Source organism: Centrocercus urophasianus, unplaced genomic scaffold, assembly GCF_019232065.1.
Source record: "Centrocercus urophasianus isolate 14NV4802_14NV808 unplaced genomic scaffold, USGS_Curo_1.0 seq_16, whole genome shotgun sequence".
Lineage (NCBI taxonomy): Eukaryota > Metazoa > Chordata > Aves > Galliformes > Phasianidae > Centrocercus > Centrocercus urophasianus.
The window spans coordinates 46,294,306-46,319,465 of record NW_024884711.1 but is presented as its reverse complement, the minus strand read 5'-3'; the positions used below and the strand labels follow the sequence as shown (position 1 = coordinate 46,319,465).

General features: G+C 42.4%; 1 protein-coding gene across 1 annotated transcript in view; it reads left to right on the top strand.

Annotated features, from left to right (window-relative positions):
- Positions 1–25,160, top strand: part of VIPR1 (vasoactive intestinal peptide receptor 1) — a 100,870-nt gene that overhangs the window by 36,070 nt on the left and 39,640 nt on the right. Inside the window, exons 2-3 of the mRNA XM_042816456.1 lie at positions 2,077–2,173; positions 19,420–19,527. Of these exons, the coding sequence (XP_042672390.1) occupies positions 2,077–2,173; positions 19,420–19,527 (205 nt within the window). The remainder of the gene's footprint in view (positions 1–2,076; positions 2,174–19,419; positions 19,528–25,160) is intronic.

Below are 25,160 nucleotides of genomic sequence, written 5' to 3'. Positions count from 1 at the left end.
ATGCAATCAACCAATTTAGGCTTGCATTTGTTTGTGACTAGGAGATGTGGTGAAGTACTTGCTAGAGGGCTCAGCAGAACATTTGCAGCCCAAAAGAATCCTAACGATGGGTTCTAGCACCTTGCCAACCCTGATCAAAGTTAGAGTTGTATGAATTAATTTATAAAGTGAACACTCAAATTGTTTATAAGTGTGAGAGGGATCGGGTAATAGGCTCAGTCCAAAGAGGTTTGACTTTCCTTTGAAAAAAGGGATGTTTTGAAAGCAGAACATTTCAATCTTTGTTTTTAAAGTAAGCTCCACGTTCTTTTACATGCATACACACACACAGATATATATCAGTTAAAATAAATTTCCCTTTTGGAAAAAAATAAAATAAAAAATAGAAACATTTGAGTACCAGGACAGCAGCAACTCAGTCTCCTTCAATGTGCTGTTATTCTGGTTTTTCTTTTAATTTAGCTGGAAAGTCACATTGCAGTAATAATTATCTGTGTACTGCTAATTGAAGCCCATTCTCAGCCTAAGGGAAATTATAGTCTGAGCAAGGCATGGACTAGAAGAAGGAAAAGATTAGGTTGGTTTAGTAAGAGACTGGATTAAAATTATAACATAATTTAGCATATTAATTTTTATTCTAAGTGTAAATTGCATCAAAGCTTTGTTCCTTTGGAGGGTTTCTGGGTCTTCTGTTTTACTGCATCGGCTGATGAATGAGTAGAAAAGTAGCTCTCATTTTGAAAAGAAACATGAAGAGTTCTTTTTTTTTCTTTCTTTCTCTGCTTTCATCAGACCAAAATACTTCCTCCCCCCCCAAATTCACCAACTGTGAAGGCAAGAATCAATGAATTTTAATGGAGAAAAGCTGTAACTCTGCCTCACATCTGTCCCTGAAGCTCACCTCACTCAGGGTTACGCCTGCATTGCATTTCACGTTGTCTGAGCAGACTCAAGCCAACACTGCTGCTCTCTCCACATCGTTTCCTTCTCACCGTCTCTTTGCAGTTGAGTTTCTGAACATGTTATCTCCCAGCTCAACGTGGTTTGCCATCTCTTTGAAGGAGGTTGGGTTCTCTGTTTGATTTTGTGCAGCTGCCATAATGGGAAGCCTGTGAAGATATGAGCAACAAAGTCATGCAATCATGAGCAAAAAGCCTTCTGAGATCCCCAAGTCCAACCCCAGCCCATCCCTACCATGCCCACTGACCACATCCTCAGTGCCACATCTACCCTCTTCATAAAAACCCCCAGGGGCTGAGACTCCACCACCCCTGTGGGCAGCCTGTGCCTGATGGTGTGTTCCCTCCATGTGGGAGCAGGTTGGTGGCATTAACATGGCTGTGCTGGCTGACATTAACATGACCCTATCTGGCTCGTGGTTCCTTTTTTGGATGCCAATTGTTATGGTCCATACTTTGTGACTGAGAATGCATGATGTAAGAGTCCATGATTAATTATCTGCATGTTTTAGACACTGATGTATTAAAAAAGCCAAATATAATTAGGTCTAAGTGGGGAGAAAACACTTAGGGGAGAGAAAAAGCCTTCTTACTGGGAATTTCCTGCTTTTTAGCTCCTTGATCTCCTAATCTGCATCTGAGATTTTGTTCTTATTTGGTTTGGGTTTTGTTTTGCTCTGAATTAGCATGAGCCAGGAGGCAGTCCATGTGGGAAGGGAGGGAATAAACGATGTAAGCACAGATCCCACTGCTCCTGGCATGAATTTTAAAGCTGCCATCTTCCTGCCCTAGATAGCTGTCAGAGTTAGTCTAGTCAGGCAGGATTCCCAGAGGATAAAGAAGCAGAATTGCTCTTGATCATCAGCAAAAAAAAGTTTGTTTTTATCATTTTATGATAGGCACAGAGAACAATGGTGTTTTTTGTTGGGTCTTTTTTTTTTTTCAGTAGGTACTGGATTATTTTCCCCTCTCTCAATCAAATGTAAAATGAGCCTGGATGCATATCCCCATGGTGCATTGACCAAGCAGAGCTTGGCTAGCTGTGCATCCCCAGGAATGCATCCTGAGTACACATGGGTTTTGCTCACTCTCTCCTTTCCTCTTGCCCTTCTTTCAGGCATCCAGCACGCGCCCAGAGTGCAGCATCATGCTGGAGATTGAAGAGGAACGCAGCCAGTGCCTGGCAGAGATCACTGAGGATAATCAGACCTCAGGTATGGGAGCAACTTCTTCCATCTCTGACCCTCAGGCTCCCATCCCTGGATTCACATCTGCCTTGTCTGTGCCATTTCTTGTCCCTCTTGCAGCAGCAGAGTGCTGCCTGGGTTTGCTTTGGCTGATGTTGAGCTCTTATGTTAGGAGGGAGAGATACTGATCCTTCTAAAGCACAGTTCCATCCAAGTATTTGAATAGCTTGATGATGACCACCCACAGGGGGGTGAACCTCAGCCATCTCAGGCTGCTTAATCAGAGTCAGTCACACCTCTTTCTGAAATAGAAGTGTCTTAACCAACTCTGATACCTTTACTCACCTCCCTTCTTCGATGATCGGAAGAAGAGAGTCAAGTTGACAGTGCCAGCTTTGCTCTCCATTCTCCCAAGGTTTCCCCATCCCAGCAGCCGTGGAGCTGTGCCTCCTTTGAGGAGAAGGCATAACACAACATGAATTGGGCAGGTGGTGTTTCAGAACAGGAGAGATGCTGCAGGACATGACTGTGAGGATGGGGGATATTTCATACATTTTTGCTGTTGAAGTTCCTTGGTAGACAGCCTGTAGGAAGCTTGGGGTATTTTGGCACAGCCACTCGTGCTCAACCCTTAATTGTAGAGATCTGAGTGACAGAAAAATAAAGGTTTTATTCTGGTCTTGTCCTGTCATATCTCACAGCAGTTAAGTCAAAGCTCCAGGAATCGGATGTTGGGGTGGACTTGTCCCCTCCAAGTGCCTCTCTCAAGGCAGGGTCAGAGTTTGTGTGTAAAGGAGGTGTAGGGAGCAGTGGGAGACTGGTGGGTTCCAAAAAGGGGAGATCACATCGGTTGGGGTAAAGGTAGGAGGATGCATATCCTGCTTTACATTTGCATCCTGAAAGAGGAAAAAGTGAAAGACGTCTTCTCATCCTCTTTCACTTGGCACTGCTCAAAATAGGCTACAGACCAAAGGGCTGTTCTGCATGATGCTTATTAATGATAGAACAGCATCCTTGGGCCAAGCTGGTCCCTCAGGGAGCTTTACTGAATGCAAGGAAGGCTTTTGGCCCCTGCTTTTATCTATTAAGATATGTTTTCCTTTGATTTCAAGCATCCCAATGCAGTTAAATAGAGCTGTTTGAAGAAATGTTCCCCTGGAATACAGTAAAGAAAGGAGAAGTCAGGGTACTTAAATACATCCTCTGAAAGCCAACTAAATGCTTCATTTCATTTTCATGCACACTTGGAGAAATTCAATTAAATGCAGGACATTCAAAATGAAAGAATAAATATTCGAGTGTTAATCTTTTTTTTCTCCTTTTTCAAAGTGTTCTTCCCCATTGAAAAGTTTAGTCCAAAACGTGTTATGTGTTGTTGTTTTGTTCTGATTTTTTTCTCTCCACTGAATTAAACGAGCGTATTTTTGCTGATTCTGATGTCAGAGCACGCTCAGCCTTACTGTGTGCCATCCATGCCTAAAGCATAAGCCAGTGTATAAACACCTTCTGGAGCTTGTTTTTCATCAGAGAATGCTAAAATATTGGGTTGTAGGAATTCTGCATTTCTGCCCATTGCTACCGTAGTCGTTACACAAGATACGAGCACTGTAAGATGTTCTCCTCCATGGAGATGGTGGTTACTACTCCTGAGTTTGTTGTAATGGTCACCGATGATATCAATGTGGAACACACGTAGTGTTCCACATCAGTAGGTATTTAAGAGTTCAGTATACGAATTCCAGCAAAGAACTCACCTGAGCCCTTGCAATCAGTGGAAAGAAACCTCAACTTCTGATGTGTGATTGCTCTGGCACTGAGGTGGGTGACCAATAGATAAGTGCATCAACTTTTGGAGATGACTATTTTGGAAGTGACGTGGACCAACAGCTTCTAAATGTCTAAACAGCATGTGTTTTCCTGTTGGAATGTCCAACCCATGATGTGTGAGCTCAAGTAGACTGAAAAAGCTCTTTTTTCTGTGCAAGTCAGTGATTATAGCTGAGCACAGCTGCAAAATTCAGCTCTGATCTTTGGAGAGGTGGAGGAGGGGGCAGTTTGGTTGGCAGAGCTGACATGGAAGTGATGACAGGAGATCGCACGGAGATGAAGTTTATTTCCAGCAACGTTAAGACTGAACAATTTAAAAATAAATGTTGCATAAAACCTCCTAGCTCAATTCCCTAGAAAAGCGTTAACTTTAACGTGGCTCAGTCTCACAAAGGAGGAGAATGGAAAGCAATTGGAGCTCTCTGCCAGTTGTAACGTAGTACCGTGATTTATGGCCAGGTAGGTGTATTGCCTTCTGTGCATTCAACATCCTGTTAGCAAGAAGAAAATCACTTGAGATTTAACAGCCAATTTATTATCCTTTCTAATTGAATGAGTGGGATTAAGGAAACGCGCAGTTCCAATACAGTCTAGAAATAAAGCTTTGTTTAGAAGCCATTATCAGTTGTATCGATCGGAAGGGCTTAATCACAGCTGTAATTTGTTGTGTCAAATAGATTAGTCATTTGTAAAGAACACCTGATGGTAATACTGAGATTAATCACTAGCTCAGGGTAAGCAGGTAGATTTCCACTGATAAACAATAACATCTGTCTTAACACTGTTTTGTGTTTGAACAGCCATTAATTACAGTGGGTACATGTGCGTGAGTTAAATCAATGCTTTCTTTTCAAATTAAATGTCTGTGTTTTCAGTGCACGTGGTGGGGGCCAATTGCTGTTCCTAGAATCAGTCCTGGACCACAGGCAGCCACCACTGGTGAGACTGGAGTCTCTCTTTTCTCTCTTAGGCCCATTTTTGAGGAAACGGTGTCTGATAAGATGATGTTGTCTTTTTGAGTGCAGAAGGTGCAACTGGGATGCAACAGCAGTGGAGATTGGTTTAAGCTGGCAGCACGTGGAAAGAATAAAATGGCTGTGAGATTGATGTTTGGGCTTTAAGGAAGTTGCTAACCATCAGAGGGCACAGAGCTGCAGGAAGGAATGCTTTATTGGCTCCACAGTGGAGTGTGCCCAGTTTATGAAAGGGTGTGTAAGACGCAGTTGTGCTTTGCAGTATGGAATTGAGTTTCATGAGCTGGACTGCCCTGGCAGCCCTCTGCCCTGTTATCCTTTCACCTCAATGATCAGACAGCATGATCTTGTATCTCTTGTAAAGTGGCAATTGTGATGCAGTACAGAGGTGGATTCTTTATCATCGAAATGAAGACCAGATAGACTGAGATCTGTTGGCTTCACGTGGGCAAATAGCTACTGGTTGGGAATAACTTTTGGTGCAACTTTTATGTTGCTCTGAGGTATTCTAGCTGAATGTAGGCATCTCTTTTAGGATGCAGTGAGTCGTGTTCAGATTGCTGTATTGTGGAGGCTTACCTCACCTGTGCTGGAAATAACCCCAGCTCCCAGGTGGGACCCATCCTGTTGTCCACTGGTTTGGAGGGGATTGGGGTAAGTGAAGTGAAGTCCCTCTTCCACCATTAGAAGACATGCATCTGTCTGTTCACATACAGAATTGGAATAAAACCTTCACTAGGGCATTTGTTATATGATCTTTCTAGCCTTTTATATTCCCCAAAGAGTGTTTACAGTATAATTTATAGCACTGCTAAGAAAAAGTCTTCTGTAGATCTTATTACTGTGCACATGGCAGGTGTCTTGCCTGCCCAGTGCAGGAGGTGATGCACACAGTGCCTCATCTCAGTCTTGGTGCAGAGCGTGTTCCTAAGTGACCTAAAAACCAGTAATGTTGTCTGTACTTATCCTACAGTGTGATATAGGGGACCTTTGCTGGGTTTGACATGATGGAAATTGGGCATTGGTTATTCCTTCCTTTCTCACAAAGCCCAGAGAAGGTATTGCTGAGCTGCATCGCAGATGTGCCTGGCTGTTGGACTGGGTGACGTTTTGTAGTTTTGTCACGTGGGAATTGGCTGGCTTTTCTTTGCAGGCCACATGCTGATCTCGTGGCAAGCATGGCAGGGTTGCAGTAGTTCATATACTGAGAATGGCACAAATCATAGCTGCACGTAGATGTCACACGTGTGTGAATCATTTAGAATGAATCACAGCATGGCTTCGATTGGAAGAGACCTCAAAGATCACCTAGTTACAACCGCCCTGCAAAAGGGGGTTGGTTTTCTTTTTACTCCAGATTCTTTAATTTCCCACCCTAAATGTGTTCTCATTCTCTCTCCATGCTGGTCTCATAGTTGTTCTCCCTGCAAACTTTGCCTCATTTGACATCCATAGAGTATTGCAACATCATGGTTTAGTAGGCATGGTGGGGATGGGTTGACAGTTGGACGAGATAATCTTAGTGGTCTTTTCCAACCATTAGGATGCCCTAACAGCACTATTGCTGAAGTGATGGTGGTCCCTGAGTATTCTTGGCTTCAGTTTTCCTCCTTTAAACTAAAAGTAATGCTATTTTCGTATCTAGAAGGGGTAAGTTAAGGACAAGTACATTGAAATGTGTCCAGTTGCACTTTTTTATGATTTAGACTTCTAACAGAATTGTGCATAGATAGAATGTGAAAGGCAGTATTTTGGCAGCACCTACAGTTTAAATTCACAGGAAAATATTATGTATCTGCAGAGAAATAACACTTCCAAAGAGAAATCCCATGGAGTTTAGGTTAGATAAGTCAGGTTTTCTATCTTCTTCCAGTGAATCTATATGTAGTATCATGCATCACTCTGAATTGGCTGTGGGTGCAGATTTTGTGGGTGATATTTTCCTAGAAGCTGCCAACAGAGGTTCCCCAAGGAACTCAAATTATATCCAACATACACAAAACCACATTCCCCTGTACACTAGTGCCAAGCAGTGCAAAGTGAAGCAAGCAGAGGCAAGAGCTCAATTCCTGACAGTGCTCTGGCATTCGATATTGGTGGGACATAGAGCCTAGGAGTTCATCAGCCAGTTCCTGGGGGAGTTCTGCCTGGGCAGCTGCAGGATCTGTTCACTGAATCATTAAGGTTGGAAAAGACCTGTAAGATCATCTAGACCAGCCATCAAGGCCAAGTCAGACCCAGGATTTGAGTGCCTTCAACAAAGCTTCCCCACTGGATGAGCATGGTGAGAAGTTTTGGGAGTTACTCTGCAAACAGGGGTTGCCCCACAGTCAGTAGAGCTGCTGCAGTAAGATGATATGCAGTACATGCGTGGGCTGTTGTCTTTCCATTTCTCTTTGCTTTCCAGCTGATGGGGCTGCTCCTTTGGTAGCATCTCCCAGCCTACAATATAAATCAAGGTGGTAATTCTATAGCCTGGTGTTCTCCAAGGCATTTATTAGTTGGAGTTTATAAGAGTTCCTTAGACCTCTATGTTACTTTGAAAATGCATGTGAGCATATTTCAGAAGCGAAGAATGCAATCCCAGCCCCACTGAAAACTAAGCTTTAATCCACATTCTTTTTCAACCAAGACGTGTGTGCAATGCAGTAACTGCTCAGATGATAATACAGACAGCAGCAGTAGGGCTAGGAGGAGAAGGTAGCAAGTTCTGCTTTCCAGGCCCACAGATGGTGGCAAATCTCCCTCCATGTGAAGTGTGTCAGAGCCCCTAAGGCTTGCTGCAGGGCAGGTTTCATCACTGCCTGGCTTCTTGCTGACTTCCATTTGTTTTTTGTTTTGTTTTGTTTTGTTTTATCCCTGAGCACCAACATTTGTTTTTTCATTGTTGTTTGCCTTTGTTTTGTTTTGTTATTTTACCAAAGCTCCCCTTGCAGTGGCTGCGGTTTACAGATAGTTCAGCTTAATCCTAAGCATCCAAATAAAATAAAATAAATCCCATTTTATTTGCTCTTTTTTTTGGGGGGGGGCCTTGTCAACAAAAGCAATCACGTCTAGGTGAGCTGACTGTGCTCATTATCTCCTTATCTCATTATTGCTAATTGATTCTCTGTGCAATCAGAAATTCTTTCAGAAGTGACAGAGTCAATTAGGGATGACAGTTGAATGAAGTACTGTGTGACTCATATTTGGATGGGGTGAGCAGCTGTGGAGACCATGCTTCTATGCAGGAAACTGTGTTGTCCCATAGTTAATGGCCTTCATGGTGAGCAGTGGCAATATTAGGCAGATCTCAGGCATGCAAAGTCTAGCTCAGATTTGTAGATTAATAGCGTGCAAGTTTAGGTATGAGAGAAAATGCTTGAGGACACAGAGTTGACATTTAAACCACAGAAGACTGCAGACTGATGATCTAGGTTGATGGGAGGGGATTTTCTGTGTTTGTATGTTCCTTGGCTTGGTAACAAGTGTTGAGGGACATGGTTTAGTGGGAGCTATTGGGAATAGGTGAACGGTTGGACTGGATGATCTTTTAGGTCTTTTCCAACCTTGGCGACTCTATGATTCTATGATTCTATGAACAGAAATTGCTGAGGCTGGCAAAGACCTCTGGAGATCACCTAGTTCAAACCTCAGCCTAAAGCAGTCAATCAGCACAGGGTGCTCAGGGCCGTGTCCAGTTGGGTTTTGAATGTCTCCATGGATGGAGGAAACCTGTCTAGACAGCCTGCTCCAGTGTTTATGCTTGTTACCTGCAAATAACAATAAATAAGTAAAAAACCAGAACAACTTAGGTTTAAATGGATTTCCTTGTGTTTTACTTTGAACTCGTTGTCTGTTGTGTATTGGGCACCACTGAGAAAATGCTGGCTCTGTTTCTTCCCCCCATATTCTGGCTGCTCCAGGCTCGTCGTCATCTTCGTGGCCCTTTTTTGGACATTTTCCAGTATGTTCACATCTCTGTTGTACTGAGGAGATTGAGAACTGGACACAGCCTTTCAGGTGCTGAGCAGAGGGGAAGGATCAAATCCTTTGACCTGCTGCTACTTTGCCCATTGCAACCCAGGACACCTTTAGCCTCCTGAATGGCAAGGTCACGTTGCTGGCTCACCTTCAGCTTGATACCCACCTGCAAGCTCAGGTCCTTCTGTGCGAAGTCCATAAAGTGCATGGCTTTACTGCTCCCCAGGTACAGGATTTTGCATTTCCCCTTGTTGAACTTCACTTTTTAAATGGTTTTTCAGGACTTTTTTCTTCCAGAAAGGAAGGCCTTCTGCTCTATTTGGATTCCGACTTCCTGCAGAAGTTAAATGGAAGTGAAACAAGCTCAGCACTTCACAGCTGGCAGCTGTCAGCATCTTACAGATCAACATTTTGTCTGTTTGCTCAGTACTGAGGAGATAGCTGAGGTGATTTTCTAAGTGTCACCGAGAATTGCCAGTAGCCATTGAGGAGCTGCTACAGTTGAGCTGCTTCTGATAGCCTGAGTACTTCAGTGCTGTATTTTGTATTTGCAATCTAGACCTGTCTGTCATTCTAGCAGGATTTAAAACCCAAAAGTCAAAAAGTGGAAAATATGAATGAAAATAATCTCAGTCACTCTCCCTGCTCTTTGCTTGTGAAGTTGTATATGCCTCAACTTGCTGTGAGCAACAGATTCCTGTAATCTCATCACCAACATTGTCTCTTACAAGTGAATCCAGATGGAGAACAGCCCATGTTGCTTATCCTCCACATAATGTCTTTCTCATTCTGCAGTTCTACAGTGGAGGTTGGCTTGAAAAGCCAGATCTGGAGCTTGGGGTTCTTTGACAGTCTCCCTTGAAGACGTCAAGGCGTGTTTGACGAGAGAAGAAGCAGTGAACATACGGAAATTAAAAGTCAAGCTGGAAAAACGTTAATGAAGTTTAAATGAGGAGTCTGTTTATTCATCACCATCTGTTTATAATGCAGTAAGATAAAAAATAATTAATAGCTCCTTGCGAGCAAAAGTTCAAGTGAATTCTCACCTTCCCAGTTGCATAAGACCTCCTGGGGCAGATGATATGTAGGTTGGGTTTGTATGGCAGCCCAGTTGTCAGCGGGTATCCAGGTGCTCCATCACTGGAGGAGATGGGATGGATGGACACTCACCCAGGGCTGGGAATGTATGATGTTTTCAGGCTGCATCTCTGAGACCTGCCAAATGCTCCTATGGGTGCTCCTTACACCTTCACTTGAATCAGGGTAGTTGGTTTATTGGCCACTGTTTTAAAGTCAGTAGCGTAGGGATTGTTGAGACAAGCCACTGAGCTGGCAGGTTTGAAGGGCAGTAGTTTTCTAGGGGTGGTTTAAAGCACTCAAAGAAAGCAGCTGAGAAAAACAGCCCCTTGAAAGCATGAGATCAAAGGTCTGACTTCATAGAATCATAGAATGGCCTGGGTTGCAAAGGAGCACAGTGCTCATCCAGCTCCAACCCCCTGCTGTGTGCAGGTCACCAACCAGCAGCCCAGGCTGCCCAGAGCCACATCCAGCCTGGCCTTGAATGCCTGCAGGGATGGGGCATCCACAGCCTCCTTGGGCAGCCTGTGCCAGTGCCTCACCACCCTCTGGGGGAAAAACTTCCTCCTAATATCCAACCTAAACCTCCCCTGTCTCAGTTTAAAATAATTCCCCTCTGTCCTATTACTATCCATCCATGTAAACAGTTGTTCTAGGTGCTTTTGGACAATTGGTATGGCCACCAGTAGGTGGGTAGAAGGGTATACCAGTTCAGTCTAAAACAGTCATAGAATCATTAGTTGGAAGGGACCATTAAAGGCCATCTGGTCCAACTCCCCTGCAGTGAACAGGGGCATGTGCAGCTTCATCAGCTGCTCAGACCTTGAATGTCTGTAGGAACACGGTGTCCACTCTGGACAACCTGTGCCAGTGCTTCACTACCCTTATTGTAAATGTAAAAAACATTTCTATCCAGTCTAAATCTCTCCTCTTTTAGTCTGAAACCATTCCTTCAGGTGTTATCACAACAGACTCTGCTAAAGAGTCTGTCTCCTTTCTTACAGCCTCCCTTTGAATACTGAATAATCACTCGAATTGGTTCTTAACGATCTCTTTAATGACAGAAGGACCTACAAGACATCTTTCTCTGTTCTTTCCTTATCTTCTTACCTTGTCTTCTGAGTTACTATACTCTCTAACTCTGGTCCAGGCAATATAGAGGGTTTCTTGATTTCAGTCTTGCTATGACCAGCAGTATTGATGGTCCAAGCATCTGGGTAGTACAGTGGTCCTCACTGTTCCTGGACAATGTTCAGGAACGAATGTGTTCTCCCACTGAAGGGGTTCTCCCTACAAATCTAATCACCCTACCCTGTAAAGGTAAGAGCTGTTTTTTGCCTCAACCTCATCTTTCTACAGACGCAGCCATGAGATAAGATACAGAAAACAGATACCACATCTGTTTTCTCCCTTCATATGCCGAAGGGTGGAGACTTTGCTTTTGTTTTGCCTGTTGCTGACATGTCCTGGCTCCAAGTTTTCAAACAACTGTGTTTATTTGACTCAGGAACAGCTGTCCTGTAGCTTTTGGGGATTAACAGCCATTTATTGGACGTAAGTCTTGTACTGGCAAAGGCATTTTATTTTGGAGAATGTGTCACATTTGGAAATGCCATCAGACTTGTTGGTTATTTTTATTTTTGTACGCTGTAAAATAGAAATGCACACAGCATTAGTTTTGCAAAGGTTACAGAACTAAATGCCATCGCCGTAGACCAAAAATGGATGGAAAGCAAATCCAAAATGTTTTCAAAGCTCTGGGTAATTGCTTATATGAGATCTATTTATGGAGAGCTTTTAATATTTTTTTTGACAGCACTTTGTAATTGTCCACTTCACATCCCATCAGGTTTCTGGTTAAGAAATCTCTCCTTCCTAATGTTTTTTATTATTTTCTTTCTGATTGTGCTAAAGCATTTTCATGATGGTATCCATCCATCTCATGGGCAACAAGTACATTGGGAAAATGTTGCATATGGCATCAGTTATGTGGAGCTTCTGTTACTGTATATGGCTAAGATCCAACGCGTGTTGCAGACACTGGGGATTTTACCTTGCACTGGACTTTCTGTAACCTAGATGTCTTTACTTCTTGGTAGCCAGAATATTTAACATAGCACAGTGAAATTGTGGAGAAAAGGAGAAGCTGAGGTCTGAGGTGCCACACTGGGTGTAAGTAGGGCTTCTATTAGGAAAACCTTTTAAATTACTCACAAACTTTGTTCTTGCCTTCCAACCATCAGTGTTGTGGGCAAGAAGCAGACTTCCAGCATAAAGTCCAGCCCATTCAATAGGAAGGAACCAAATAATGAAGGTTTTGCTCTCCAGCTTTGCGTGCTGACTGCAGTATCTTTCAAATAGTAGATCAGGGAATCTATGGCTTAGGATTTGTTGAGGAAAGTTCCCCTTTCAGCTTCCTTTTTCTGTGGGGTGTCTTATTTAGCAGTATGTTGCTGCATGTGCCATATTTAACAGTATTTACTTCAAGAGCAAGGCTTGGCTGAAAATTTCCTCCATTGCAAAGTACATTCTTTGGTCTTGGAGGAAGAGAATAAATCTATAAAATAACAGAATATGATATTTAAAATTCTGCTTCCACTCATGCTTAATTGTGCTTGCTTCTCTTCAGTGAGGAAGTCAAGCTGAGCTGGTCATTTGATCATCACTTGAGTGGCCAAGTCATAGAATTATCACAGAGTTGTTTGAGTTAGAAGGGGACCCTAAAAGTTCATCTATTCCAGCTCCCAGGTTTAATTTCTGTGAGCACAGACAGATTTGGACAAGGAATAAGGGAATGCTGGAATAATCTTTTAAGCATCCTTTATGTCCAAGCACTAAAGAACTATCTCTTAGAAGCTGAAGAGGAGTAAAGTTACATTGTAGGCTTTATAAATCCTTGTTTTGTGTCTTGGCATCTTTTGTTTCACTTCACGCGTTTTCCTATTAGACAGAAGGGCTCAGCTTACAAATATCATTAAAGAAAAGAATGATGTGGAGAGATGGAGTCAAGTGTTTGTTTAGTTTGTTGGTTAAAGAAGGGCTGAAAGATTTGATATTTTTTTTCTTGTTTCTTAGTGGATGTTGCTGATGGAAAAACTTGGGATTTTCATGCTTAAAAATAATCCTTCAGAAATGCTCTGTAGTTATTTCTTTCATGCTGCTAAGAATGACTCAGTCTGGGGGCTTAAGGTGAGGTTTCCTTCACGTGTCTTTGAGTCAAATTTCTGCAAACGTTTAGGAGGAAAGACACTTCTTAACATTTCCTGTTGAGTTCCTGGACAGTTTCTATTGAAAACCACTTCAGAAGTGCAGATCAGTTCTTACTGTGTAAGTAAGTGTAACAGTGTTCTCACTGACTCCAGCTTCTACACCAAGTTCGGAAAAATCAAATTGATCTCTCTATCTTTCCACACGTATGGAATTATAATTCAAGATAAAATTTTTCACTTAATCCTTAGTCTGAGGATCCTTTTTGTCTTCTGCCTAACTGGGATTGCAGATCCCTCACTGAGTTAAGGTTGAAGGAGTACAAGTGTGCTACAGAGAGCAAAGCAGTGGTGAGAAGGAAATGCTACAGTGCTGGGGTTTTTCACGTTCTGTCAGGGCTGTGGTTTTCCTTCAGCTTTGTGGTTTCTCTGTCACATCCTGCCCGTATCTCTGGAGTGGCAGTGGGCAGCAGGCAAAAAATATCCAAATTGAATGCAAAGCCACGGAAAGCTGGGAGGGAAACTCCAAAGGGACAGGTTAACTCCAGAACAGACTGTTAGTGTTGATAAAAATAAAAACACAATGAGGTGGAGGAGGAGAGATGCCCAAAGGATGCCCTAATAATATTTATGTAAGATGCAAGAGGTTGAATTTTGCAGGGAGATGCGAGAGGGATCACAGTGAAACTTAGAAGCCTCTAGTGAGGTTGCACCTTGAGTACCAAGTGCAGTGTTGGGCTCCTCACTACAAGGCCAATTAAGGCAATATTCTTCTCCAAAAGAGTGGTCAGGCACTGGAATGGCCTGTCCTGTTGTGTCACTGTCTCTGGAGGTGTTGAAGGAACATTTAGATGTTGTACTAAGGGATGTCATTTAGTGCAGAAATATTGGTGGTGGGTGGATGATTGGATTGGATGGCCTTGGAGGTCCTCTCCAAACTTGGTGATTCTGTGGTTCTAAACAAAAAAGGTGCAAGGGAGACATGATAGGAAACTGCTTCCATGCAAGAAGTAATTAAATAGGCTAGGACACTTCAGCTTGAAAAAGAGATGCTTGAGGAGGAATATAAAAGAGGATTTTATGGTTTTCCTTTCGAGGGAAAGGGAGATTGTGACTAGGTTATAAGTATTTCTGTATTCATAAAAGAACTAGGCAATTCCTTATGAAACCAGCAATGAGCACATTCAAAGCAAATTCAGAAAAGGATGTTCTTTTAGCAGACACTTCTGCTGTGCAATTCCTTAGCCCAGGAGGTTGTGAACGTGAAAAATTTCCATAGGCTTAAAAGCAAAATCAAATTGCAATTAATTTAAAAGATCTACGGAAGAAAAAGAATCTTTCTAGATTCGTATTATTGTTATGTACCACTTCTAAAATTTAAACTGAAAGTCATCCCTGATTCAGTAAGTCTGGGCTTGTTGGAGGCTGGGGCAATAGTAGCAGTAGTTCGAGGCTCGTGATGGGCTTTCCAGTTCTCTTGCATGACTGAATTCATGTTTCCTATCGAGAAGTGACATGTATTTAGCAGATTATAGCAGGGGTCATCGTTTGGGATTTGTTTTCTTTAGTCATGCAGGAAGTTAATGCCCATCTGGGACAAGAAAGTCAATGCAAAGGTGATTGGTTATAATGAGACCAAACTGGACAAACCAGGAGAGAACGTGTAGGTGTAACTTCTTGCTCAGGCTGTCAGTGGGAGAGTAAATGTCACCTGACAGCTAACTTACAGCCCTAACTTCTGGGAAGATGGAAAGTGTCTGGTGATACCAAAGTGGAGTGAAAAGAGTTTCTATTCAAAGCACACCAGGTTACCACTGTGATGGGACTGGGTGATACCTTGGCTTAGCCTAACCTTTGGCTTGCTGTTATCCGTATGTAGGTAGTGAGAGGAAAAAGAGCTCCCCGAGGTTTATCAGGCAACAAATGGGTATCTTCACATCTGAATGTGGAGTTGGAGAGCAAAACTCCGGAGGACTTTTGGGCAGAAGAGACCACAAGTGATTGCATTTGTTAGGAGGTGTTCAGTGTGAATGCCAGATGTGCTGAATGCCAGATGTGCTGTGGGCTTTTTCTCTGACTTGTGAGTTCACCTGAGTTAAGGCCATGCCCTGAAAGCAGCCTACTGCCATTAATTTCATTCCTCAGCCAAACCCAGTCATATCTCAAAGCCAAGACAGAGCTCTGGAGGTTCATCTTTATTCACAAGGGGAAGTTATACTCTACTGCTTCCTAGATAAGCTTTGAAGGTATAATTTCTGTAAGCGTAGATATAGCTCAAATAAATGTTCTTTGAGCTCTAATCTGCCAGATCTGCAAACTGCCATATATCTGTGCCTGATATGAATTGCCATGTTTTGTGATTATTAACCTTTTAAAGGGAGAGGAAATGAGGGCCTGAGCTTTGATCCACATTTATGAGTGACAGTGGGAAAGATTATCACCACCTGTAGCTGTGCTGGGTTGTCCTACACTGCTGCAGCATGGACTCTGTCAGCATCTCTGGCCACAGTTGTGGCAGTCAGGCCTGGCCTGCCAATAGCAAGAAGAACTGTATGGTGGACACCACTCCAGCATCAGCTTCTATTACCCCCCAAAGCTCAGAGGGCTGTGGCTGGTACAGTCAAGACACTTGGCTTGCAAAGAGGGAAGTCTAAAGTGTTGGATGTGAAAATCCAAGTTCCAGCACATTGCTGACAGCCTCCAGCTTGTTCCTTGACCGTACTCCTTCAGCAATGCTTCAGGAGCCTGCTTCAAGGTGGAGAGAGTTGGCTGCTAGTAATTATGCTAATTGCATGGCTTATAGAGGAGGGTGAGCAGTTAGAGGTGCTTATCTGAAGGAGGCTTAAAAGGCAGCTTCATTAGGGTTGTAAAGGAGCACTCCAGAAAAAGATCCTTGGCTCCAGAGAGCACTTCATGAGATTTTAAAGCACTGATGCCTTTTCCCTCCCATGGATACAGGTGACTGTGACCTTGGAAGAAGAGTGCCATCTTGCATTGAAGCTGGAGTATGATTTTGAAGTATCTGGGCTGAAACCAAATCTCTTTGTCTTTTTTTCTTCTGGAAGAATATTGTGCTTCAAAGACTTCCAGTTTGGACTCAGTCATAGCTCAGGAGAAGTGTGCAGTTTGCCAAGGCAGCAGTAAGTGCTAAGGCACAAATATATGCCTCTTGTCCTGCTAATGTAAAGGCTTCTGCAGAGGTCTCCCAAGTAGATATAAACCAAACTGCTGCTTTAATGATGAATTGTGACAAAATCTCTGTCCTGGGTGATAGGACTGTGCTCAAAATAGTGTGAAGCAGATGAGGACCCTGGGTTTGCTGAGCACAGAGCAGAGGAGCCTGAGGAGGGGCCTCATGGTGGCCCTACAGGTCCTCGTTGCCCTATAGCTCCTCATGATGCCCCTATAGCTCATCATGATGGCCTACAGCTCCTAACAGTGGATGGGTCTCATGCACAGGGTGCATCTGTGTCATTGCTACCATGGAAGAGAACTGATAAATAAGTTTTCATCCTTTCTGTAGATATCCAGTGCAAATGAGAGAACAATATTTATAATTAATTAATGGAGAAGCATTTAGCAGTCACCAAACATGATTTGGTCCTGCAAAACATACTGTCATCTTCCTTCCATCTATTAAAGCCAAGCGATGCCACAGGGAAGACAGGGATTTCCCTTCTCCAAGTCCTACTACAGCTGATTCTACCCAGAAGTAGTTTTCTGAGATATTGATCTGTCAGTGATATGACTGAATCATAGAATCAGTCTGAGATGGAAGGGACTCTTAATGCCCATCAGGTTCATTGCAGTGAACAGAGACACCCACAGCTCAATCAGGTGCTCAGAGCCCAATTCCCTGATCTTGACTGTGTCCAGGGACGGGCATCTACCACCTGGACAACCTGTGTCAGTGCTTACCCTTATTGTAAAAAAACTTCTTCTCTATATCCAGTCTTAATCTCCCCCCTTTTACTCTGAAATTGTTTTCCCTTGTCCTATCATAGCAGACCGTGCTTAAGAGTGTCCCCTTCTTTCTTACAGCCCCCATTTAGATACTGAATCTTCCCCCCAGTCATTTGCCAGAGTATGATCTCTAAGTTTTGGAGAAAGAAGACAACTTTCTCTAACGCTATTTCATTAAGGCTTCGTTGTCCTGGACAGGCACAGACTTTTCCCTGATGTTGTAAGGGACTGACTGCAGGGCATGCAGTAATTGCTTGTGTTACTCAGTGCTAAGCAGCTTGCAATTCTCAGATCTTTAGATTGTTACAATTCATTTAAAAGGTGAATGTCTATTCTTTCTGGTGTGCATTTCAAATAAAATCATCATAAATTATTCAAATCACTTAGGCTTTGTTCTGCCTTAGACCTATGATGAGTGAATTGTATCTCACCGATCTTCAGGTGCCTCAAAATGAGATATTTAGACTCAGGTTGTTCATTCAAGCCCTCTTCATTGGAGAGGACACTTCCAAAGAATGATTTGTTGGCTCTTCAGATAACCATCCTATGGTGACATCTTTGCACAACTAACTACTGCAGGCATAAAAATAGGGATATGAACTCCACCTTTGAAACCTGGACCCTTCCAGGCAGCCACGCTAATAGCATCATGCAGTAAGAAACATTATGCTAAAAGAGCTAATAGGTGGGTAAGGGAGATCATTTCAGAGGCAGTAATTATTAAAGGTCCATTCTGTGTGTCTTCATCTTATTTTAATCACAGGGAGCTTCTGTTATGAAAACACATGTGAGATTTCTTCATGCGTTACAAGTGGCAGTGATGAATGCTATCACAGAAAAAAGACAGGGGTCAGAAAAATTCTCAAAGCGCGTAATTCAGAACATTTAGAAAGCTGTCTGATGCTAACACCTTGCATTTCTTTATTATTTTGCATTATAACCTGTCCTGGGGTAATGGGTGCATGTTAATTTATTGATGGTGATGGAGGTGAAGATTGTAGACCATGAACGGTCCTGTCAAGAAATCATTTATTTTCCAAGGGCAGAATACTTACTGTCTTAATGTTATTGGAGCTGCTGGCTGTTTGGTAGCAGATAACTATGATGATGGAAAAACTGAGCATTGCAACTGATACTACAAATGAGAAAATTGAATTTTAATGACTGCTACAGAAGAGCGTGCATGTAGAAGATACCGCTGGTTATTCCGTGTTTTAGGCTCTGATAAACTCACCCTAGGACTTTGTCTGAAAAGTTCGGTTTGCTCATGAAAGAATGAAAGAAAAGCTTGTGAAATAACTTTGAAAGAGAGCTGAGAGTTCTTTTTTCAGCTTCAAAGCATTTTTATGTGCTCCCTTTATTGATCTGAGACAGCAAGCTGCCTCGCTCAGAGCTGACTTGATGATGACACCAGCCTTTTTCTCAGCAGAAGGGCTAAAAGAGGACTTAAAGGAGGAATTGCAGATCAGGCTATAATTACTAAGAAGTGTAACTTGGCAGTGGTTTTCGTAGTTCCCTTTACTTGCATGTGGAAAGTACTTTCTTCAGGCTTTCTTCTTCATATTCCAGTTTCTCTTGTTAGGCTGTTGACCTTAACAGCAACACTGCAGTCACATTTGGGGGAGCGTTGCGACGTAATGGGATGTGACAAAGAACCATGGAGTAGAGGTGCTAGAAAGAAGTGACTTTTAAGGAGGTATGTTGACAACCCATCTATCAACCAGTAATCAAAGTGTCTGTCTGTGGAAAATTGAGGGGAAAAAAAAATTAAAAATAAGGTTTTCAAGATTCTGATATGAACTTTAAAATTCTTAATACATTGAGGCAGAAACTCATCTGACATTGTTAATTCCTATCTGCAAACGTGTGTTGTCTTCAGCACTAATACTGCATTACTCAATCCTGTGGTACATGTGTGATATCATTAATGTATTTTGAGAAAGCAGAAATGAAAGGACAAAATGAGAACAGTGTGTTGCAGCTGTGCAGAAAGAGCATGCCTGGCTGTATTTTTACCCAGAAAGTATTCATACTATTCAAAAAATCATGTTGAATTGCAATAAAATTATCAGTCTTCCCTAAAGTTAGCTCTGTTTGCTACACCTGCATTCCTAGCTCAGATGGGGCTTCATGTCATCTTCCTCTCCCTACTAAAAGATGCTTCTGCTGAGACTCAGTGCAGAGTTGCTCTCCTATGCTCCTTACAGCAGATAGCAGGGAGTCGCTCGTGCTTGTTCTACCATCAGCTTTTCTCTTTCCCCAGGTTGCAGAAGGCAGTGGGACAACATCACGTGCTGGCCTGAAGCGCAGGTGGGAGCGGTTGTGGTGAAGCCATGCCCAAAGTACTTCAGGTTCCTCACCACTTTTCTTGGTAAGAAAGCTCGTCTTGGTGAAATGTTTTTATGGCTTCTCTGCCTCTAGGATTTCACATTGTATCACAGGGTATAATCACATTAAGAATTATAGATCGTTAAGCTTCGAAAAGACCTCTGAGGTCGCCAAGTCCAACCTTGGCCCAGCCCTTCCATGGCCACCAAGCACGTCCCTCAGTGCCACATCGCCATCGTTCTGCAACACCTCCAGGGATGGTGACCCCACCACCTCCCTGGGCAGACTGTGCCAAAGCATTACCACTCTTTCAGAGAATAAATTCTTCCTTATATCCAACCTGAACTTCCCCTGGTGCAACTTAAAGCCATTCCCTCTTGACCTATCGCTGTTTATCTGGGAGAAGAGGTAACTTCCTGGTAAGAAGAGACTCAGTAGGTCTAAGGATTTACATGAAGTAAATAAGGTTTCCAAGCCGTATATGGATACCCAAACCATTAGATCATCCTCCCCATCTTCTTCCAGCACAGTGCACTGTGTCATAGGGGTGCAAAAGCAGCTCCTGTGAAATCCACTAATTGAGAGATTGTGCAGCAAAAGCTTAATCAACTTCTGTAATAGTATGTTTGTTGTTCAAAATGGACAGCTTAGCGCTGTCATTAATTAGGTCTCTGACATAAAATAAGCAAGCTGAAACTATGTAATCAAGTTTTTTTCCACTGAAATGACTAACTTGATCAGTAGCCAAGAAATTAACCTGACAAACAATGGGCAGGAGAGGTTAATGGAGAAATCAGCTTAACGCACAAGTTAGCATATTCTGGGAAGCTTTAATTTAAAACTCAGATCTCAGGGGCAGTGCAGCAACAGGACTCTCTGTCTATTCGTAGTCATTATTTACCATTTTTATTATAGTAGTTCTGCAATCTCCACAGAGAAAGAAGAATTTTGGCACTGGACAGTATGCACCAAGCTTCCACAGGGTTACAATGCAAACACACGTGATGGGCTATGAATAGGAGTAAGGATACAATAATTTCTCTGTTTAACAGAGCAGGACATGACACTGAACCAGGGCACGTAGATTACGTGACTTGCCCAAAGCCACACCAAAATCCTGGGCAGAGTCAGTGGGGAAAACCGAAAGTCCTGGATTTTTATCCTAGTGCTGTGACCTCCCTGAGAAGTTTATCTCATACTTCATTCCACCAGAGCAGATCAATGAGGAAAGCATGATGCATGTATACATGCATACGTATATAGATACATGTGTGTATGGCATCCAAATCTTCCAGTGACTGGAGAGTTAACTGGTTTGGTCAGCGATGGCTGAGACATGATTAAACTCATTATAAATCAGCTACTTAAAGAGACCAGATGAACACTATCCTCATTTTGTAAGGTGAAGCATGGAGACTTGCTTCACTGGAGAAAGGAGATTCTGCGTTCTTTATATCTGCTGTTTCTAATGCAGGTTTCTATATGAGATAGGATTCCATTCATATCACAGAATCATAGAATGTCCCAAGTTGCAAGGGACCCATAAGGGTCATCGAGTCCAACCCCTGACACCATATAGGACCTATCAAAAATCCAACTGTACGTCTGCAAGCAGCGTCCCAATGCTCAACAAGCCCTGACAGCACAAGGCTGTGCCCAGTGCCCTGGGGGGCTGTGTCATGCCCAATATCCTCTGGGGCAGGATCTCTTCCTGACATCCAACCTGAACTTCCTCTGAACAGCACTTTAGTCATTGCCACCAACAGACATGTATTTAGAAGCGTGAACAGCTCTTTGGACTCTAAACTCACAGATAGGCACCTACTTTATAGATGCTGAGGGAAGCCATTCAGTTTCCTAAACTGGCATCCAGTGCCATTTCAGATACCCTTAGGGGATCCAAGAAATCCGTGAGGTTGCTTCAACTGACACTAAGATACTGGTATTTAAGAAGCTTGTATCTAACATGGAATAGCGTTCATATTGATTTTAGGGTCCTCCATAGTCAACTGAGCATGTTTTACAGTGGTGAGGAGTAGGCTCGGTTCAGGTGACCTTTAGACACTAAGATGAATTGAATAACGTCTTAAAAAAGCCTCTTTCCTTTTGCAATTGAATGACTGTTGAGTGGTAGTGGCAGCAGGGATGAATCCTGCCTTTGCAGACAATATATGTAAGCATCTCCCTCTGTGCACAAAGAAACTGATGCTGTTTTGAAAGCAAAAACAACAGCTTAATAGTGGACAAGGGACAGAGGAACCCTCATATTGTGGGAGGTGGTGGAGTCATCAACCCTGGAGGGGGTTCAAGTAACATATAGAAATTGTGTTGAGGGATATGGTTTAGTGAGAACTGTTGGTGGTAGGTGGACAGTTGGACTGGATGATCTTGGAGGTCTTTTCCAACCTTGGTGAGTCTATGAATCTATGATTTGTTTTTCTCTGAGCTATGCACTTTGTACAATCATATGCAAATGACGGAAAGCAGATATGAGCATAATTAAAGCGAAGGGAAGTTTGCATCTTGTTCTGCAGAATTTCTTGCAAAATAATGTTATTAAATTTTGTGGAGCAATTCTTCCTTTGTAGTAGTGAATATCACTGAATAACTTCCAAGGAAATCAATCATCTAGTAAATGTTTATGTCTTACTTTTTGATCCCTTTGCAGTAGCATGAAAGCTTAGACCAAAGTTGTGAGCAGTTACAGATCTCTGAATTCAGAGCTAGAAAAAAGAGTGAGTTTGGGAAACAACGAGTTAATGTGATTTTCTTGCTCAGTGGAAAATATGCTCTTCAAATGACTAATATATCTCATGGTAAATAAAGGATAAAATATCTGACGGCATTTAGAAACCTTAAAATGCCTATCATAGTTCTGATGTCATTTGACATTAAATTTTTATGCTACTCACAAATCCAGAAGATTTTCATTATTTTATGACATTCGTCAGTACCATGTGAAGGAGATGCATGAAAATATTTTTGGCACCTTTCACTATTAAAGTGCACTGTTTGCTGTCTCTTTACCAGCATATTCTAGCTTCTTTTCAATACGTAGAAGGTGACATTTGTAAGAGGGATTTGTGCCCTGCAAAAGCAAGCTGTCCACGCTGCAGTTAGCAGTAAAAAAAACTGGCACTGATGGTTTTTTTTAGGCTTCAGCCATGATATGTTATGGGAATAACCAAAACCCACTCAATGAAAGTGAGAACCTCATCTCCTCCAGCGCTCGAAAATTCCTTCCACTCTTCTTTCCTTTAATTTTTCCACTGCTCTATGAAGTAGTTGAGAGTTGACACTTAGGATGTCAGCTATAGGTGGGCCAAATCTGCCCATCCACAGACATTAAGTAAGGTTCTCAGATTGATCTGAATGATTTGTGTGGTTAATATCATTGCAAGATTTATGCCAATATTGACTTATCTTTAAAGAACTGTATGACTGGAATTGTTCAGTCTGGAGAAGAGGAGTCTCAGGGGAGACTTCATTCTCTACAGCTGCCTGAAAGGAGATTGTGGTGCAGTGGGGGTCGGCCTCTGCTCCTACATAACAGCAAAAGGACAAGAAGGAATGGCCTCAAGTTGCACCAGAAGAGGTGCAAGTTGGCTAGTAGGAATAACTTCTTCACTAAAAGAGTGAATGGGCTGCCCAGATGGTGGAATGGAGGTGTTCAAGGAACATGAAGATGTGGCACTAAGGAACATGGTTTAGTGGGCAACATTGGTGTTAAGTGGACAGTTGGACTAGGTGATCTTAGAGGTATTTTCCAACCGTAATGATTCTATAATTCTATGATTCTATTTTATGAAATTCTTTGGGTTTAAAATCTTTTAATCTTTGATTAACTTAAGTTTATAGCAGCATTATAATTCAGAATCTGACCCCAAATCCCTTTTCTGCATAAGTGGAGCCCCAAGACTTGTCTGAAGAATTATGGATCTTATTATGTTACAGTGGATGTAACATCCATCATGAAGATTAAGTCTTCATTTGGTTTTAGACCTTCACTCTATCATTTTAAATTTACACATTCGTAATCTTCTGTCAGATCATTTTTTCTTCTGAATTTAAAAGACATCATTCTCTCTGTGGCATATTTCAATTCAGCAAATATCAATCAAGAACTTTTGTATTATCTTTTGTCATTCTGTTTTTTTATATTGTGCCCAAAGTTATTTTTACTGCTGTTTGACCCTAGGTACCTCTTGCATGCATTAAACAAGATACGGTTCATATCATTCCTGGCCTCTGACTGATGTCCCATTAATAAATTTAGTATGATGGGCAGCAGTATTTTTGATTCACTTGCAGAGAGCTTTGGAAACGGCACCCTTTCTCCATACCTCTGCTTTGAAAGACATTGACTGATCCCTTGTAGCATTATTTCAGTTCATTAGAGCAGAGGCAGAGGCAATGAAGTCAAATCCATTGGATGTCTGTTATTTCCTGTTAAGGTGCAGGTCTTAATGGTGCAGTATCCAACTATCAGAGGACGGTTCTGGCAATTCTTTGCAACTGCACAGAGAAAAGAGAAGAGCTCCCCATGAAATAACATGAGAATGAGCCACCTGCAGGTATTGAATCAAGTGGTTAAACACACTACTGCAGGTAGTTTCATTGATGTCATCTGCAAGCTTGCCCTGAAAGGAGTCCTTCAAAGCACCTGAATCCCTGTTGTCTTAGAGTGAGTCTTGGAGCAGAGCATAGCAATGTCCTGGGATAGTCAATGGAAATTTGTAGGTAGGACATGAATATACACCGAGGGATTTGTCATAAGTATGGAGTTGAGAGTCCACCTAACAGTAGGCATTTTGTGGTTAAGCATGCAAGTTAAACTCCTTTCTAATTTCCCTCAAGCCAATGAGAAAGAGAGGTATTTGCAGGGCATGGGTTGTCCTGTAACATGCCTTAAAAAGGCATGACCTTTGGAGGTGTGATATGGCCTCTTGGGAACCTATAGTGTCTGCTATAGACTAGAGTCCCTATGTTTCCATGGCAAAAGCTAAGTGAGATGAACGCCAATCTTTTGCTCATGCAAAGTAACTCTATAATGAGTAGGTGAAAACAAACAAAAATACAGAATTGTGCTCATTTCCCCAGCCTCTAAAAATGATTTTCATTCAGTTGAAAACCGTTTTGATTTCCCTCTCTTGAACCAGCATTCTTTTCCTCAGTTTCTTTCCTCCTTTTCTCTACCTTGCTTTTGAAACAGAACAAAATGGAGGGATGATAGATGAGCGGAAGACATTACCACTGTTATAAAGAACCCAAAAGTCAATCTGAAAAACTACTTATTTACTACAGCTTTCATTTACAGGGAAACAAGCCATTGAGTGTATATGTTGTGCAGGTTTGTTTCACTGAGCCTTTTCAGATACCTAGCATGCTCAGTTCAAATGTGTCTTAGAATCATAGAATCATTAAGGTTGGAAAGATAGCTGATATCATCTAGTCCAACCATCAGCCCATCACCACCATAACACTAAACCATGTCTCACACTGCCCCATCTCCATGTTTCTTGAGCACCTCCAGAAACAGTGACTCTACCACACCCCTGGGCTGCCTGTTTCAGCCTGCCTTCCTATCACAAAGACAAAATTGCCAGGAAACCTTCTCATTTACATGGAACTGGCCAGATATTTGCACAGTCCACCTTGGAAGTCATGAGGCGGGGG